The sequence below is a fragment of the Lemur catta genome, chromosome 1 (genome assembly GCF_020740605.2).
Source record: "Lemur catta isolate mLemCat1 chromosome 1, mLemCat1.pri, whole genome shotgun sequence".
In the NCBI taxonomy this organism is placed as follows: domain Eukaryota; kingdom Metazoa; phylum Chordata; class Mammalia; order Primates; family Lemuridae; genus Lemur; species Lemur catta.
The window spans coordinates 77,042,048-77,061,250 of NC_059128.1; the positions used below are offsets into that span (position 1 = coordinate 77,042,048).

Genomic DNA, 19,203 nt, shown 5'->3' on the forward strand with positions numbered 1-19,203 from the left:
GGAGGGTTGGGACGTGTGTTCTGTATATTGTGTAGGCCAAACTGATTCTGCCACCTTGTGGGGAAAACAGTACCTGCCTAACTCAGGAATTTTGTGAGGGCCAAATGAAGTTGTTATATGAGAACATTTCTTATAACCAATGTAGCAAAATCGTAAAGAATTTTATAGTTACTGTTATTAGCATAGTCAGTATATGAATTCTAGACCATAATCTCTGTGTGGGCAGAGACATAGGTTCCTAGAGCTGATCACAGTACCCTACAGTAGGCTATCAATAAAAATTTCTTGGTTGAATTTATTATTCAGCCAAATTCCCTCATTCCTATCTGTCAGATAATATAAAACAGGAATGATGAAGTTGAAGACCGATAGGAAAAGGCTAAACTTTTTCACAAACTGCATTTAATTTTTTTTTTCCTCTTCCCAAATCTGATAGGTTTATCTCAACATGTAGTTACTAACTATAAGCAAGTAATCCAACTCTTGGAGGAGGGAATTGCAAACAGGTAACAGGTTTGTTTGTTCCTATCATCATTTGATCCTCCTTATTCTTCCCCTTTGGGGAGTGCTTGATGACAGTTATAATTCTCTGTCTGCAGAGACATTCACAACCAGGAGGCCCTTCCCAGAATAGTTATGTACCCAGGATAAGGGGCAGTGACAAGATTTAGTACTCTTGTCATTAGTAATGATGCTTCAGTTTGCTCTGGATATAATAATATTAGGCAGTAACCCCAGAGAAATTATTCTATACTTTGTTTTATAATATACAGCTTCTGGTATTTTGATCAAAGAGAAGATTCTTGCCTGCATTGTCCTCTCCTTAGGGTTGATAGATAGAAGGACGAATATAGTGTAGAATGTTTCATGAAACTATTTTTACTCTAGTTTTGCATACTTACAAGGTAACCCCCAAAAGACTGTTTCGAATCTGCTGTGAATAACTAAGTGCTGGAGACTCTCCTAAAAGGTCTTCCAGATTGTGATGACATTCCATGCTGTTAGTTACTATGAAATACCTAGAATGTTACTAATAAATGTCTTTTTTTAAAAAAGGCTTTTTATAAGGAAAAAAGGTGTTTATAGCCCTGTATTTAGCCCAAGTTAATTGAACATAAAGGAAAAAATTTAAGTTTAACATTCTGCTAGGGTTTCATGGAACTCTCCTGGAGGTACTTGCTTGTGGTCTTTAGGATATCCTGAACTCCTTGATCTTTAAGTGTCAGGCTTCAGCATTTACCCTTTATTCTTGAATCACTAAACTAGCCTCTAGATTTTGACCCTTTTCGTTAATTCTCCAGCTCCTCTGAGAACGGAAGTCAGTGAATGGTCTTAAGATCAAGCACAATGGACTTAGATTTAGATAAAAGGAAGACTCTCCTGACTTTAAGGGTTAACACTGGAATGGATTTCTAAGGGAGATTACGAATTCCATCTGGCTTAAGCATGACATTGACATAATCCGAGATCTCATTTCTAAGACCTTTCTGACACCGTAAGATTAATATTGTTCCTTGGGTCTACAAAGGAAGTAAAAAATAATTTTAAAAATTTTAAATTTTATAAAAAAAAATTAAAAAACAAAAAAAGGAATAAAAAAAAATATTCTGTGTTTGAGCAAAACTTACCTTGTCTTTGAGACTGCTTCTCCAGCAAGCTCTTTCCCTCCACTTGTCTTATTTAAATGGGTCTGTCTTTGGGTTATTCCTTCCAGGTTGATGGCACTCTAGTATTCCCCCTTTCACTCTGATTTTTGCTTCTATGGCTTTAAAAAATGTTCCAGTGTGGCTTAGTGTGAAGCTACACTCCCTTTTATACTCAGATATCAGCACCTAAAGTGCTGCTTCTGCCCTCTTTGGACTACTCTCCTAACTATACTGGACTAAATCTGGATGTTTTATGATTCTATTCTGTAACTTCAGCACTAATATTTCTTGTGTTCTCTATGGATCCTTAAGGATCCACCATGCATAAACAATCCTTGTCCTAACTGTTTCCCTTATACACACAGAATCACAGCAGCCACCCATGTTCACGAGGCCAGCAGCAGATCTCATGCCATCTTCACTATCCACTACACGCAGGTGGGTTATCCCTATGTTTGGTGAGATTTCTTCCTTGTCCTTTTTGACTATTTTCTTGTCTTTCTTCCTATTTCTTTTCCTTCCCTCCTACCCTCATATTTACAGGTCCTCTGAAATAACCTAATATTGTAAAGAGGACCTACATACAATCTGTTAAGCTGGGAAGGGTATAGGTATTTCATGAAGACTAATCAAAATATATTCTTCTTGTATTTTATTTTTAACATTTTCAAACATCTTCACATCTGTGTGATCATTATGGGCATTTAAAACAAAATCAAACTTGAAAGGAAAATAAGCATTAAAATGAAGAAATTAGAAGATTCACTTCCATTATGATAGAGTGAGGAGGTTAACAAATTATATCCCCCCAAAGCAACTATAAAGCTGGACAAAACCATTTCTGTGATCTGAAAATAGACTAAAGGCATATAATAAACTGAGAAGCATTTATTCAAGAAAACTACTGAATTTCAGATAAGAACAACGCAAATGTTTGGTGTTCTGCCTTGAGCCGTTCCCATTGCACTCAAACTCTGATCTCTGTCAATGGGATGGTTCAGTCAGGGAAAAGAAGGCTGTGAAAACCAGCAGCTTTTCTGCTGCCACTGCCATAGGGGTTCACTTGATCTGGAGCATTCTCAAAGTGATAATCTCTACAGCAAGCAAATAAAGAGGGCCAGTGACTACACTGGCCTCAGCTTGTGGGTCTGTTTCAGGCAAAACATGTCAGGAGATTTAACAGGGAATTCTGGGAGGCGATACAGCCATGTGGGACTTGATAAGATCCTCATATATGTCATAGGTTGACCAGAAGCTGTGTACATACACAGCACAAACCTAAGTGAGCCCAAACCACCCATATAACACTGACTGACAGAACCTGCCCCTATGTGCAGAGGGGGCACAAGAGGTCCCTGTGGCTAGTGAATGCTGGGGTAATCTTAAAAAGGGCCTGAATTTTTAATATATTCCACTGTCTGCACGTGGACAGAACAACAACCATCACTGCCACCCTCGAGAAAATCAAAATCCAGAGCTGCTACTATATGTTGTCCAAAGTGTCTAGTTTTCAACCAAAAATTACTAGACATATAAAAATAAAGTATGATGCAAGTGTTGGGGGGGGGAACCAGTCTATAGAAACTGACTCTAAGTGCCTCAGATGTTGGATTTACCATACAAAGACTTGAAAGCAGCTAATATATTCAAAGAACAGAAGGAAACTAAGGTTAAAGAATTAAGGGAAGGGCCAGGCGCGGTGGCTCACGCCTGTAATCCTAGCACCCTGGGAGGCCGAGACAGGAGGATCGCTCGAGATCAAGAGTTCAAGACCAGCCTGAGCAAGAGCGAGACCCCATCTCTACTAAAAATAGAAATTATCTGGACAACTAAAAATATATATAGAAAAAATTAACCGGGCATGATGGCACATGCCTGTAGTCCCAGCTACTCGGGAGGCTGAGGCAGGAGGATTGCTTGAGCCCAGGAGTTTGACGTTGCTGTGAGCTAGGCTGATGCCATGGCACTCTAGTCTGGGCAACAGAGTGACAGTCTGTCTCGGGGGAGGTGGGGTGGGGTGGGGAAGCCTGATGACAGCAACTCAATAGGAAATCTCAATAAAATGATAGAAATTTTTTAAAATTTTAATTTGTTTTAGAAATTTCTAAAATGGGAATTCTGGAATTGAAATATATAATTGCAATAAAACTTCACAAGTGGAACTAAAAGCAGATTTGAGATCGCAGAAGAATTAGTGGACTTGAAGATAGACTGATAGAAATCATTCAGCTTGCAGAAGATAGAGTAAAAAGATTGAAGAAAAATGAGTAGAGCTGCACAAACCTCTGGGACTACATTTACTACAGAAACATAGATACAATGGGAATCCCAGAAAAAGAGAAGACAGAGAATAGGGTGCTAAATTTTTTTTGAAAATAATGGCCAAAACTTCCCAAATTTGTTGAAAATCATTAGTCTATAGATCTAAGAAGCTCAAAGGACTCCAGGGTAAAATAAACACAAAGAGATCCACACCTAGATACATCATAGTTAAACCATTGAAAGACAAAGAGAAAATCTTGAAAATAACTAGAGAAAAATGTCTCATACAGGAGAACAATTACATGATTAATGGCTAAATTCTCATCATAAACACTGAACCCCAGAAGGTAGGGTGCTGAAAGAAAACTAAGAATTGTATATGAAACAAAACTAGCGTTCAAAAATGAAGATGAAATAAGAACATTCCCAGATGGAAAAAAGAAAAAATGGAGAGAATTTATTGCTAGCAGACCTACCTTAAAGAAAACTAAAGAAATCTTTTGGGCTGGAAGAAAATAATATCACAAAGTAACTTAGATCTACAGGTAGAAACGAAATGTTCTGGGAATGGTAAATATGTGAGTAAATGTAAAAAACTACATAAATATATTATTTCTTCTAATGTCATTAAATAAGATTGTCTAAAACAACTGTAACACTAATATACATTGTCATATATAGACATTGTCATATATATGAAAATAATAGCACAAGGGGGCATGAAAGGAGATATAGAGCAAAGTTTCTATATTTTACAGAAATTAGTATTATTTTGAAGTAGATCATAAGTCAAGATGCATATTATCTGTAGAGTAACCACTAAGAGTATAACTCAAAAATATAATTTTAAAAAATCAAAAGAAATTAAAATGGTACTCTAAAAATACTTATTTAATGGCGTGAAGGAGGAGCAGAGGAACAGAAAAGACATGAGACATAGAAAAAAGAAAAACAGATGTGGTTCTGAGCACATCCAATAATTACATTTGATTAGACTCAGGTACAAATTGTCAGGATAAAAAGCAAGACTCAACTATGTGCTGTCTGTAAGAAACACCTTGGATCCAAAGACATAGGTTGAAAGTAAAAGGCTGGAAAAAGATGTACAGTGCAAATAGTAACTGTAAGAGAGTTGGAGTGCTATATTAATGTCCGGCAAAAAATTGGCTTTAAGACAGATAGTTGCTAGAGACAGGGACATTTCATAATGATAAAGGGACAGGACATCAAGAAAATATAACAATTATAAATGCATACACTCTCAACAACCAGGTCTCAACATATATGAAGGAAAAACTAACAGAATTGAAAGGAGAGAAATAGACAATTCAACAATAGTTGGATATTTCAGTATGCCACTTTCAATAATAGGTAGAGCAACCAAACAGAAATCAGTGAGGAATATAGATTTGAGCAACATTATCAACCAGTGTGACCTGACATTTTCAGAAGACTCTACTTTCCACTTAACATCTGCAGAATACTTGTTATTTTCAAGTACTCATGGAACATTTTCCAGGATAAACCATACACTGCATAAAACGAAAGTAATCAAGATAGTATGGTATTAACGTTAAGATAGATTAATGGAACAGGAGAGGGTTCAAAACAGACTCACATGTATATAGGCAACTTTTTTTTTAAATTTATATTCTTGAGTCAGTCTCTTTTGTCTGACCTAGAGTGCAGTGGTGTCATTATAGCTCACAGCAACCTCAAACTCCTGGGCTCAGGCAATCCTCCTGCCTCAGCCTTCTGAGTAGCTGGGACTACAGGTGCTCACCACCATGCCCGCCTAATTTTTTCTATTTTTTTTTTTTTTGGTAGAGAATGGGGTCTCTTGCTCCGGCTGGTCTTGAACTCCTGACATCAAAGCAATCCTCCCACCTCGGCCTCTCAGAATGCTAGGATTACAGGAGTGAGTCACCGTGCTCAGCTGACAACTGTCTTTAATAAAGTTGCAAAGGGAATTCAGTGAAGAAAATATAATATTTTCAACAGATGGTAGTAGAATATTTGGATGTCTATGTGGGCAAAAAATAACTTTGATCTTTACCTTTTGCCCTTTATCCAAAAGTTAACTCAAACTGAGTTATAGACCTAAATGTAAAATCCAAAACTATTGAACTGGTAGAAGATAATATGAGAAAACCTTTGTGACTTTGGATTAGGCAAAGGTTTTTTAGCTATGGCACTAAAAACACAAAAATACAAATTGAAATTTGGAATTGATCAAAACTTAAATCTTTTGCTCTTTTAATAAAAAGACACTGTTAAGAGAAGAACAAAAGCCACAGATGGGGAGAACTTGTTTGCTAAATATACATCTGATAAGGAAATTGTATCCAGAATGTATAAAGAGCTCTCTAAACTCTTTGATAAGAAAACAACTGTAAACAACAGGCAAAAATTGAGAACTGACACTTGACAAAAGAAAATATAGAGAGGACAGCTAAGTACTTGAAAAAATGCTCAACATTATTAGTCATTAGGGAAATGCAAATTAGAAACAGATGAGATATAACTACCCACCTTTTAACATAGCTAAAGTTAAAATTATACTAAATATTGACGAGATGTATAGGAGCAGGAATTCTCATACACTGCACTACTGGTGGGAATATGAAATGGTACAGCAATTTTGGAAAAGAGTTCAGCAGTTTCTTAAAAATTTAAACATATGCCTACCATATGATCATCCATTCCAGTCCTAGGTATTTACCCAAGAGAAAAAAATCATATGTTTGTACAAAAATTTGTGCAAAAATACTCACAACATTTTTATTTGTAATTGCCCTGAAATGGAAACAACCTAAATGTCCATCAAGAGGTGAGTGGATAACTATGGTATATCCACACAATGGAATACTACTCAATACTACTCAGCAATAAAAGTGAAGGTTTTTTTTTTTTTTTTTTTTTTTTTGAAACAGAGTCTAGCTCCATTGCCTGGGCTAGAGTGCTGTGATGTCGGCCTAGCTCACAGCAGCCTCAAACTCCTGGGCTCAAGCAATCCTCCTGCCTCAGCCTCCTGAGGAGCTGGGACTACAGGCGTGCGCCTCCATGTCTGGCTAATTTTTTCTATTTTTAGTTGCCCGGCTAATTTCCTTCTATTTTTAGTAGAACCAGGGTCTCACTCTTTCTGCGACTGGTCTTGAACTTCTGACCTCAAGCGATCCTTCCGCCTCAGCCTCAGCAGAGTGCTAGGATTATAGGTGTGAGTCACCACACCTGGCCAAAAATGAAGTATTGTTGATACATGCCTCAACATGGATGAATCTCAGTTATGCACAGTGAAAGAAGCTGGACATTATATGATTCCATTTATATAGAGATAGAATGTTGATGAGTGGTTGCTTGGAGCTGGGAATGGGAACAGAGATGAACTGCAAACAGACTTCAGGGAATTTGAAAGGGGGTTATTGGAAGTGTTCTAAAACTGGAGTTTGGTGATAGATGCATAATAACATTAAAATTTTCTAAAACAGACACAGTAAAAAATCCACATTGAATTGGGAGGCAGGGAGGAAGAAAAGTAGTTTTGTTTTTTGGGTCCGATGCCCCTGAGTAGAACAAACAGGGCAGAGTTCCTGCCCTAGCAAGTTAACATGCTGTGACTGAGGGATAAACCTCATCAGGGCCACACATCTGCTGTGGCTCTCTGCTGATAAGAGTCAGAGCACTGGGAGGAGAGGCGTGCATTTGCCTGGTAAATTGTACGGAAATTCCTGGTGCGCCTGAAATTTGTGCTCAGAGAGCTTCGTGGGGATTTGCCCTTATTACTTTGTGAAAGTCTGCTAGTGTTTTTAATGAAATGATGATCCAGGACCTACTGATTTTATGTATCAGATATGGAGAGTTCAACTGGTTCAGAGCAAGTTAGAACATGTATTTGTTGAATGAGTTGGATAAAAATCCAAAATATCACCTTAGTTAAAAGTGTCTAAGGGGGGAAAAATCCAAATCATTCCAAACGACACGCTTTAAATGTGTTTTCTCCTTTAGGCAATCCTGGAGAACAACCTCCCCACTGAAATTGCTAGCAAGATCAACCTTGTGGACCTAGCAGGCAGGTAATTGGATTTCAAAGCCAAGGGGAATTACTCCCTTGACAATGATCTTGTTCTTGCCCATTTTACAGGGAATAAGCTTGTCCAGTCTTTTTAATATTTCAATCATCCTGAGAAAATTAGAAAGGAAAAGTCTTTGAATGCTAAGAAGTTGTAGTTTTTCAGGGGCTGAAAAATTCCTCTATATCAGGGTTCTCAATCTTGACTGCCCAAGTCACATGGGGAACTTTTTAAAACTCCCAGTTTTCCTGCACCTCAGAGCAAATAAATCAAATTATTAGTGAGGTTTGGGAGAACGTAGACATCAGTGTATTTTAAAGCTGTCCAGGTGATTCCAATGTTTAGGCAAGATTGAAAACCACTGCTCTAAGTGAAGGTAACTAAGCATACCTTTTTTTCTTTAATTTACTGCAGTCTCAAACTCCTGGGCTCAAGTGGTCCTCCCCCTGCAGCCTCCCGAATAGCTAGGACTACAGACATGTGCCACCATGCTTGGCTATTTTTTTATTTTTTGTAGAGACAGGATCTCACTGTGTTGCTCAGGCTGGTCTGGAACTCCTGGCCTCAAGTGCTCCTCCAGCCTCAGCCTCCCAAAGTTCTGGGATTACAGGCATGAGCCACTGCTCCCAGACTTAATATTGATTTTATGCAGCTCTATACATTACTTAAGAAAGATAAAAAAGAAAAGTTTTACATGGTGGTGTGCATCTGTAGCCCCAGCTACTTGGGAGGCTGAGGTGGAATGATCATTTGAGGCTGCCTAGGCAACGTAACAAGATGCAATCTCTGAAAATAAAGTTTTAAAAATACTGTGAGGTTGAGAAGAAGATACTGCATTTTATTAAGTATTAGAAGGAAGCATGAATTGTATTATAGTTACATATATATCTAGAAAAAAGAAAGTCTTAGGGATAATGTGATCACAAAAAAAAAGCAAATTTTCTTTTAAAACTGCTAAATAATTAATATGGTATAGCATTTCCTTAAAAACTAAGTGCTATCTGAAAGAAGAATCAGCCAATTGGAAGTGTGAATTTTTAATATCTGCCATTTACTTAAAGGAATTTGAGACTATTAGCAGTTGATGCAGATACCAAAAAGCCATTAATATGTGAATTTAAAACAATAGAGATAGAGAGGAAGTGGATATACCAAAAAGCTATGCTAATATCATTACTGTAAATGAGCATTATTACGTTTAGCTTAAAGTGCTCTGGCAGCCAAAATGAAAACAGAAATGTAGTGAATTATTTGATTTTTATTGCCTGAGAAACTGAAGAAGGCCAGTTCATTATAAGATGGTAACATTTTTTCTGGAACTGAATTATGAAAGGAATTTATTATGTGAGTCTTTTACAACATTATGTATAACTTAATAGTATCTTTCAGCAGCGTTATAAAAATAATGTTTGCTTTTGTTTTTGTTTTCATTGACTGTATTTTAGTGAAAGAGCAGATCCCAGTTACTGTAAGGACCGGATTACTGAAGGAGCCAATATCAACAAGTCCCTTGTGACTCTAGGAATTGTCATCTCCACCTTAGGTATTTTGCTGATACACTGGATGATTGGAGTGGGAGGGAGACTTTGAGAAAAAAACTCATGTTTTCATTTTGTCAAAAGGGTAGACACTTTACAAGGTTTTTTTTGATAAGGTTACCTTCTGGTTTGGGGCATGAAAATTTAATATTTGTCTATGGTTTTAGAGCACAATGTGACCATCATCCCAGCACTATCATTTTAAAAAGAGGGGAGACTTAAAAATAGTGTGGCTATCCACTCCTTGTCTTGGATCCAAAGTCTAATTCAGGGTTCAAACTTAAAATATCCTATCATATGCAGAAAGGGATTAGGAAGTGTGATACTTAAGTCTGTGTTTTCCAATCATTGTTTTAGTGTTTTAATGCATTTCTTCATAATTCCTTCTTTCTTCCACTTTTATTTTTTGTCTTTAAGCCCATAACTCCCAATTATTCAGCAGCAGCCTGAGCCTCAACAGCTCAGCCAGCAATGGCGGTGACAGTGGGATCCCTAGCTCTACTTCTGGGACCAGCAGTGGAGAGGGACCCTCCCGGAGACAGTCTTACATCCCATACCGAGACTCTGTGTTGACCTGGCTGCTGAAGGACAGTCTTGGAGGCAACTCCAAAACCATCATGGTTGCCAGTGAGTGGGATGCTAGAGCTGGTTCTGTGTTGGGATTGGCGTTGTCTCAGAGAAAGGGCCGTGACCACCCAGGTTTCTCGTTTCATCATGGGACTTACACAGCATGGGCAATAGTAGCAAGCCAAGTGGTTAAGGACTGGGATGGAAGGGCTTGGCATGTCTTTTAACTTTCTCCTTGTACCTCAGCTGTGTCTCCTGCGCACACTAGCTACAGTGAGACAATGAGCACGCTGAGATATGCATCCAATGCCAAAAATATTATCAACAAGCCACGGGTGAATGAGGTGAGACCTTCCTCAGAAGTCTGGTTTATTTTACACAAAGTTCTCCTTATTTTTCTCCAATTGATTTCTTTCTTTTTGTACTCACCCCAACCCGCCTAACTTATTCTCCAAATAATGAAGTAGTAGAAGTCTGTTTGCTAATGTCATCTCCTTCCCTTATATCTCTACTGCCTTCATTCAGTAACCTTTTATGAATATTTTAGATATTTCTCTAAGGCCATTTCTCTTAAGATTCCTGGTGTAACATTGCCACTCTAAGAAAGGCCATTTAAATTGTGTTTACTGCTTTTATTTTGAATTGATATTGATTTATGCCCGTATTTTTTTCTATCCAAATTTCAGTGACTATTCTGTTTAAATAGAGAGTATAGGAATTCATTGGTTTTTGAAAGCTGAATAATAATGAGAATTTTCCAAATGTTCCTTATCTCTTTTGCAATTTCAGCGAAAAGCTCCAGAGCAGGGATCATAGCTGGTGGCCAGACACGTGTACAGCCCGTACAGGGACTGTTTTACAAGGCAGTGTGACTGGGCGGGTATTACGTTTAGTCACATTTCTCTGGGTATGAGAAAAAAATATTTAGTTAGAATACAGTAAGATTAGTATCTCCTACCTGTACGTGCCCTGTTGTTTGTGTTACCAGCTTGACCTTCTCCTCTAGGACCATGATTCTCAAACTTCAGTGTGTATCAGAATCACCTAGAGGTTTTGTTAAAACACAGCTGGGCCCCCAAGAGTTTCTGATTTAGTAGGTCTGGGGTGGGGCGAAAATTTGCATTTCTAACAAGTTCTTAGGTGAAGTTGATGCTGTAGATCCCGGGACCACATATGGGGAATGACTGCTTTAGAAGTTACTCCAAAGGAGTAATTCACTTCCAAGTTCATTACATGTAGCATTTCCTAGCTGGGTGAGACCTGATACCAATCAGTGGTGACTGAGTTCTTTGTGTTTCAGGATGCTAACGTAAAGCTGATCAGAGAGCTCAGAGAAGAGATTGAAAGACTGAAAGCCATGCTGCTGAGCTTTGAACTGGTATGCAGGCAATCAGAACTCCGCATACTTAAGTGAAGTTCTCCTCCTGAGCCCTTTTTCTTCTGCATAGAATCAGGGCCCTGCTGCATTCCATGTTGTTTGATAAACACTCATGGAGCAGAGGCAGGAGCAAAGTTGGGCGGGGGGGATGTCTTTGATTTCTCTGTGTAGCTTCAGATGCGGTGGACATTTTCTCACTATATCATCTTTTGTCCAAAGGGCATTTGCCTGACTGGGCCTTGCTCTGTTGGGGCAGACATGGGGAATGGGGCCGTCCAGAAAAATTTGTTTGAATTCTCCTTCTTTGTGCCAATATGAGCCCAAATGCCTAGGCTCCTGAATTATTTCTGATTTTAATGATAAAATCTTTCCTTTAGCTGTACCTTATATTCCTTCACAAGTGTAAGGGTGGGACCCACCTGAAGTTCAGATCAGGAAAATATCAAAGTACATCTCTCTCTCTCTGTTTGTGCAGAGGAACTTCAGTTCATTGAATGATGAAAAGGATGAAGATCTGAAAGAACTCGTTTTCCAAAATGAATTGAAGGTGGGTGTGTTGGGTGAACTCAGTTGTGCTTTACATTACCCTGAGAGCTCCCTCCATTATTCCTGGGCCAGGGCTGTTCCCTAGGCAGGGCAGAGAGGATCTATCTAGTTTAAAGACAGTTTTTATCTCCTTTCAGCCTTGAAGTGGGGGGGATATGTTTGCCTTAGGGACTAGTAAATGGCCTTCTGAATTTCTGATGTGTTTTCTTTAGGGGTTCATGATAACTCACTAGTGAGAGTAGCCTGGGTGGGGGGAACAATTTATTTCCTAGTCAGTAAATCAATCAACCAACATGTATTCGTTGCTTAAGCACCAAATAGGTGCTCAGCATGATGCTGCAAGAGATACAAAGAAGTCCCTGCCCTCAAGTGACTTGCAGTCTAGTTGGAAACACAGAGAGTGGCGTGTTTCAACTGTATTATCTATACAAAAAGAGTTCAGGGAAGGAAGAAATCATTATAGGTTGGAATTTTCTGAGAAGACTTCATGTGCTGGAGCTGGAAGGCAGAGAACTGACCTTGAAGTGGCCTTTGAAGGTTTGATAGATTTGTTAGGGACAAGTGGTAAGGCATTTGGGGTGAGGGAGGGAAAACATAGAGTCTTGGAACTTGTGGAGAAGGAGGTGTTGAGAGAGGCCGTGTGGAAGCACACACTGTGAGGAAGGCTAAATAGGCTAGAATAGGTGTTCATGGCAGACAGTAGTGGAGGTAAGGTTACAGCCAGTTTGGAAGATTGGAACTTGATGCAAACAGGATTTATAGCTTTTTGAATCAGGTTGGTGACATCATGAAAGAGTATCTTGGGGAAGTGTATGCAGGATGAATTAAAAGCCGGCGGGGGGACCCTAGAAATAGGGAGATCAACCAGGAAAGAGACTGTTCTTGTAAGGGGAAGGACAGGACATTTGGGAACAGTAGACTAAATGGTGGTTCCCAGAGACATTTGAAAGGAAGAAATGGTGGGCATTTTTTTTGGTCACAGGTTAGATTTAGATCCTACAACCAAATGTCCCAATTTCCAGTATTCTATTGCATCATCCTTATATGTTATTCAAGTATTCTGGCCATGTCAGTATTGATACCCTAAATATAAACTTTAGGACTACATTATACATCCAGAAGTTTCTCAAAAAATCTTTGTTTAGCTATGTATTCTGATTTTTGGTTGAGAAAGTATCATCCCTCTATAATAAGGGATGAAGTAGAAGAGCCAAAATCATTCCAAGCTCGTTAGGCATTTTGCATTATGTAGGCCAGCAACCTGGACATGAATGTGCGCCTTGCTGGCTGTGTGACCTTAGGCAGAGTAGGAGTGAGTAGTGGAAGCCGCCCAGAGGGGCAGCTGTGCCAGGCTGTCAGCCAGAGTGCCCTGCCACTCACCAATGCCGGGGGTCCCAATCCAGCCAGCTCTTTGGGGGTACCCTGTATTCTCACTGGTTTTCAGATTTCAACTCAATGATTGTAATTTTAAAACAGTGTTTCTAGGGTACATAAAATACTTGTGCTAAACATGGCATAATTTTTTTTCTGAAGTATTACCTTTTTCAGAGAAGTACTTAACCTGAATCTAGTTTTTTTTTTTTTTGGAGACAGAGTCTCACTCTGTTGACTGGGCTAGAGTGCCCTGGCATCAGCCTAGCTCACAGCAACCTCAAGCTGCTGGGCTCAAGCAATCCAACTGCCTCAGCCTCCCGAGTAGCTGGGACTACAGGCATGCGCCACCATGCCCAGCTAATTTTTTCTATATATGTTTTTAGTTGTCCATGTAATTTCTTTCTATTTTTAGTAGAGACGGGGTCTTGCTCTTGCTCAGGCTGGTCTCGAACTCCTGAGGTCAAACAATCCTCCCGCCTCGGCCTCCCAGAGTGCTAGGATTATAGGCATGAGCCACCACGCCGGCCCTGAATCTAATTTTTTTGAGCTTCCTCAGTTCTTCCATTCTCAGGATAAGCTTCCTGCCTAGGCATCAGTTTCTGCCAAAAGAAGAAAAAGGACCCTACGTTCAACACTGTTTATTCATGTCCCTAAGGCACTTGTAGCTTAAGGCCTCCAAGCATAGGTATATTTACTTTTAAAATTCTGTAACTGATGCATAGTATTTTCTTGTTATTATTGATATGTTTTTATTACATTGTTCCGGATTAGTTCCATATAGACTTAATTCTACCTGGGGAGATTCCTCTTAGTGCTTTGTGGATCCTTTAGCCATGTGAAAGCTTACATTATAACTCAAGGTATTGCACCTTGGGAAAGAAGTGTTAGGTCATAAAAGGATTCTCAAACATGGCTCATATAGAAGTGGGGTGGGGGAAGGGGGAAATTATAAACAAAGATGTCTAACATCCCAATTAATTTCAAAAACTTTTAAAAATAACATTTATGGTTATTCTAATTATTTAAACAATACATGCTCATTGCAGAAAACTTTACAAATAACATTTACTGAAGGAGCTTCTGTTTATAAAACTGACACTTGCTTATTGAAAAAAACCTTGAAAAACAAGGAGAGCTCTCAGTTGGAGGAGGTACATGGGCCTCTGTGGGGCTTTGAATAGTAAAAGGATCATGAGAAAGTAATATACCCTGGAGAAACAGGTCAGGATGACCTCTGACCTTTCGTCAGCTTCTCATGCTGAGTGTCTAAGATCACCTCCTGTGCCTCTGCAGGTAGACCAGATGACTAAAGACTGGACCCAGAAGTGGAATGATTGGCAGGCCCTCCTGGAGCATTACAGCGTGGACATCGACAGGAGGAAGGCTGGGGTGGTCATCGACTCCAGCCTGCCACACCTGATGGCCTTGGAGGATGACATGCTCAGCACAGGTGTTGTGCTCTATCACCTCAAGGTGAGGAGGCTGGTGTACTCCTTTTCTTCCTGAGCCACGGGCCCCAATAGTCAAGGAGGGAAAAGCCAGGGGCAGCCGCTGTGTTTCTGTGAATTGACACAGATGCCACAGAGCTGCCTTAAGGTTTGCTCTCAGGAAACTGGTCTAATGGACAAATTGTGATGTTTTGCTTTTGCAGGTATATAGAGTAGAAGACTGGAAGTCAGAACAATCATTTGTTTTTCAACTGCTGTTACTATTGTTCTTATGTAAATTACTTTTGTTCTCTGTGCCTTAATTTCCTCATTTTAAAGAATGATGCTTCTCATATTCGTTTTCTGGCTTCCTACAGCACAGTGGTACAATCACGGAGAGTGAAGTCCTAACCTCAAAATACCGCTAGTGCTCCTAAATTCTGCAAATGCAGGCTGCTCAAAGGTAGCTTTCAGAGAGTAAAGGGGAATTCGGAAGATTTGAAAGTTCTCTTCTCACACTTCCCCACTTCATTCAACCCCAAATCAACAAAATGTGCACATCCCACTTCTCCATCACTACATTTTCCTGGAAAAGAAGGAGGGAGAGAGAACGTAGATAAAGGAAGCTTAAAGCATGAGGGAAGAGTCCAGAGGGCTGGGGTGGAGGGGTAGCCGGGACAACATGCATCTATCTAGAAAAAAATAGATTGAAGTAAAGGCTTTCCAAACAGGACCTGGCTCACCTGGAGGCTAGTCCTTATTTCTAATTGCAACAGTTTTGAGAGTTAGTGACTCTTGGTAGACAGTCTTGTATTCTGTGCTAATCAAATATGTCCGACTGTGGGAGGACAGTTCCTATGGATGGCAGAACACACTTCACATGGCCAAAATCCCTGTGCTTACTGAAAATCTAATTTTGATTCTCATAATTGTCCCCAGCTAATACTTAAAAAGAACAAAGAAAGAGTTTATGGGGGATTTGTAATGTGCTGTTATCCCTGGAGAAATTAGGCTCCTAATGCTGCAGAGCATATGGAAGTGAGATGTCGGGAAAGCTCATCTGTGTTCTTGGGATAAGCCCTTAGGGAAGTTGTCAGACTGAGCCTCTCAAACAGAAAGTTAAAAGTAGCTTATTTTCTGGCACAGTGGGAATAAATTATCTCAGTGAAAATGCCTCAGGCAGAAGTGGCTGTCTACTTTTACCCTGGCAACAGATCTAAATACCAAATGGCTATATAGATCCTTCCATTAGTCAGAACCACAAGGAGAAATTGGGGGTCAGGAAGAGACCAGATCCATTAAAATGGTCAATATTTGAGTAGAACTGATTTGATGGTATTGGTTGGATGTGGAATGAGCAGACGAAGCTAGAAATCAAGTAATAGAGCTATGGATAGCAGCAGAGGGTTAAAGGACATGACTATTAGATTGAATTGTAGACACACAGACTAGTGATGACCTCATCTGAACATAGGATTGCTGATTTTCATTGCTTAATACATAGTGAAGATTTTCATCCCTCCTTGGTGCATTTCCAGTGGACCTGGGTGATGAGATTTTAGTCTGTTTCTAATCTTGACATTTCTGCATTTTATGTACCCATTTTTCCCCTTTTTCTTTGTTTACATATTGGTCTAGGTAATGATATAACAGTAGTGGCCCAAGATTCTCTGTATTTTTATTTACTTCGCTAACTTGGTTGTAGACCTAGAACTAGTCTCTGGCAATATCCTGGGAGCCGTTTCCCTTGGGTCACCTTAGGAAGCTCCTTGGGCAGGAAGTGGGCAGAGGGGAGGATAGGTGGAGCACAGGTTACTGATAACCCTGAACTTCATCCTCATAATTGCCTTTATGCCACTAATTCTCCCTGCTTAAAGAGGCATAGGGGGCAGAAAACACAGGCACCAACTCAGTCCTTGTCATCTGAGATGCCATCACTTTTTTTGTGTGGTTTCTGCCCTGAAATCTAGATGTTATGATGTGCTACGGCCTTTATCCTTTATGGAGGAATGTGCCTCGTGATCACAGCTGTCCCTGAACTCACATGAAGGGTTTTGAACTTTTTCCCTTGAACTTCCCTCTGCTTCTGTTGACAGTGTCTGTGTCCTTTGGTCCTCAGTGGCTGAGCAGGAAAGGCTGGGCTCTGGCTATTTGTGTGTATGCAGGGAAGAGCCTCATTTCTTCCAGGATTCTTCCTTCTCACAGGCTATTTTGGGGGACCTGCAGGAACCTCCCTGCTTTGGCTGCTGACAGTGAAGCCTAGTGGAGAACTCTCCGGCCACCCTGAAAACATTAGTCATTGGGAAGGTGGTATAGTGAGGTTGGAAAAGCATGGGCTGCAGACCCAGAGACCCAAATTCTGGTCATAGCTCCCCTATTTCATATGTGGGTTTCTTGGGCAATTTATCCTCTGTAAGCTTCAGATTCTTCTATATAAAAAGGAAATGAGCCTATAATCCCAGCACTTTGGGAGGCTGAGGTAGGAGGATCGCCTGAGGCTAGAAGTTTGAGACCAGTCTGGATAACATAGCGAGACCCTGGTTCTACAAAAAATAAAAAAAATCAGCCAGACATGGTGGCGTGAACCTATAGTCCTAGCTACTCAAGGGGCTGAGACAGGAGGATCCCTTGAGCCCAGGAGTTCAAGACTGCAATGAGTTATGATTGCATCACTGCACTCCAGCCCTAGCAACAGAGCAAGACCCTGTTTTGCAAAAAATAAACGAATAAATAATACCTACATTTTGCGTTGTTCAAGGATTATGTAATGATATCTATAAAGCACTCAGCATAATGCCTGTGACATATTGAATGGTTATTCAATAAATCATAAAGACATATCTAAAATCTAGCACCTCTGTTGCTGTATTGTTGCCTTCTTCAAATAGGGCTATGTGGTCGTAAGTGCATTTGCCGTAATCCAAGGCCAAAGGCCCTTTCTTCTACTAACCCAGTGATTCATGTGTACTAACTCCAATTTCCCCCTCCTTTCTTATACTCTCTTTCAGTTCTTTTTTATTCTAGAAGTGCTTTTCTCCTATTTGTGCTTTACCCTTCTTAGAATCTGGTGTCTATTAAACTTCATCTGCGGACCAAGAAGGTAAAAACCCCGTGTTTCCATAAATCTTCATAAAACGCTTGTCTCTTTGAGACTTACTAGACCAAACTTGGACCACGCTTAGCCCCTTGGGGGAAAGCTGTGCTTGTGGGCTCACTTCCTCAGACTAGAGAACTTCTGACTGATGGCTGTGGCTATTCCCTAACTTCAGGCTATAGGACAAAGACGGAGTTTGCCAAAACTTGTTGGACTTTGCAAGTGGCTGCTGCTGCTTTGTCATTTATTTATTTATTTATTTTACCTCTGCCTTCTCAGGGGCTTCCTGGGCTGCAGAGTAAGTAGGAGGTGGGTCAGAGCAGCTGGGGCCAAAGTTAGGAAGTGGCACAGAAAAGGCTGGGATAAGAATGGGAGGACAGTGATAACACTCGACTGTGGAGTCTCCTTCGGGGGCAAGGCTGTATGCTTTTTTAGTCTCACTAAAATGGCTTTTTTTTCCCTGTAGGAGGGGACAACAAAAATAGGAAGGAGTGACTCAGACCAGGAACAGGACATTGGTAAGTGACAGAGAATATGGGTCTGACACTTGGGGCAAGTATTTGTGCCTGAAAGGTTTCATGGGAGGAATCTTATGCTCTGAGAGGAAGGAGTTTTTGAAGTATTATATTAAAGGGTCTGCTTCTCTTTCTGCTGCTAGGTTTTGGAGCTGGGATGTGTGATAGGAGACCCACACCGTGGGAGGATTTCAGGTCTGGGTAGTTTTAGGTGGTGGCTCTTCCTCTCTTGTTACGGTGTGAGATCTTCGAGATGTTGGATTCTGATCTCACAGAAAGAATGGAAGGGGTGTTGCCCTGGGTTGTCCCCTGACCTGAGTGACCGTTGTCTCTTCTGCAGTCCTGCAGGGTCAGTGGATTGAAAGAGACCACTGCACGATCACCAGCGCCTGTGGGGTAGTCGTTCTCCGGCCTGCCCGGGGGGCCCGCTGCACAGTCAATGGCAGGGAGGTCACTGCCTCCTGCCGTCTGACCCAAGGTAGGACTGTCTACAGCACTGTTCATACCAGGCTGAGTGATGGACCAGCTCTAGTCTCATGGGCCCAGAGAACTCACTGAAGCAGGCTTTAAAGATGGATCACTCAGCCTCTACACCCAGAGATCTGAAGATTTTCTAATGTGATCCTGTTCCCCTAAATGAGCTTCAGTTCCAGAGCCCCAGAGTGAAGAATGACTCTCTGAAATTTGTACCTGTGTTCATTAGCTCTGTGTCCTTGGGAAAGGCTCTGAGCTCACACTCCTCATCTGTAAAATGGGGATGATGATAGGATCGTTGTGAGGATTGAA

General features: G+C 40.4%; 1 protein-coding gene across 1 annotated transcript in view; it reads left to right on the plus strand.

Moving 5' to 3' along the window:
* STARD9 (StAR related lipid transfer domain containing 9) overlaps positions 1 to 19,203 on the plus strand; it is a 113,099-nt gene that overhangs the window by 56,723 nt on the left and 37,173 nt on the right. Inside the window, exons 8-18 of the mRNA XM_045539718.1 lie at positions 437 to 506; positions 2,012 to 2,084; positions 7,914 to 7,981; positions 9,424 to 9,521; positions 9,934 to 10,143; positions 10,330 to 10,427; positions 11,384 to 11,461; positions 11,937 to 12,008; positions 14,675 to 14,854; positions 18,369 to 18,420; positions 18,758 to 18,895. Of these exons, the coding sequence (XP_045395674.1) occupies positions 437 to 506; positions 2,012 to 2,084; positions 7,914 to 7,981; positions 9,424 to 9,521; positions 9,934 to 10,143; positions 10,330 to 10,427; positions 11,384 to 11,461; positions 11,937 to 12,008; positions 14,675 to 14,854; positions 18,369 to 18,420; positions 18,758 to 18,895 (1,137 nt within the window). The remainder of the gene's footprint in view (positions 1 to 436; positions 507 to 2,011; positions 2,085 to 7,913; positions 7,982 to 9,423; positions 9,522 to 9,933; positions 10,144 to 10,329; positions 10,428 to 11,383; positions 11,462 to 11,936; positions 12,009 to 14,674; positions 14,855 to 18,368; positions 18,421 to 18,757; positions 18,896 to 19,203) is intronic.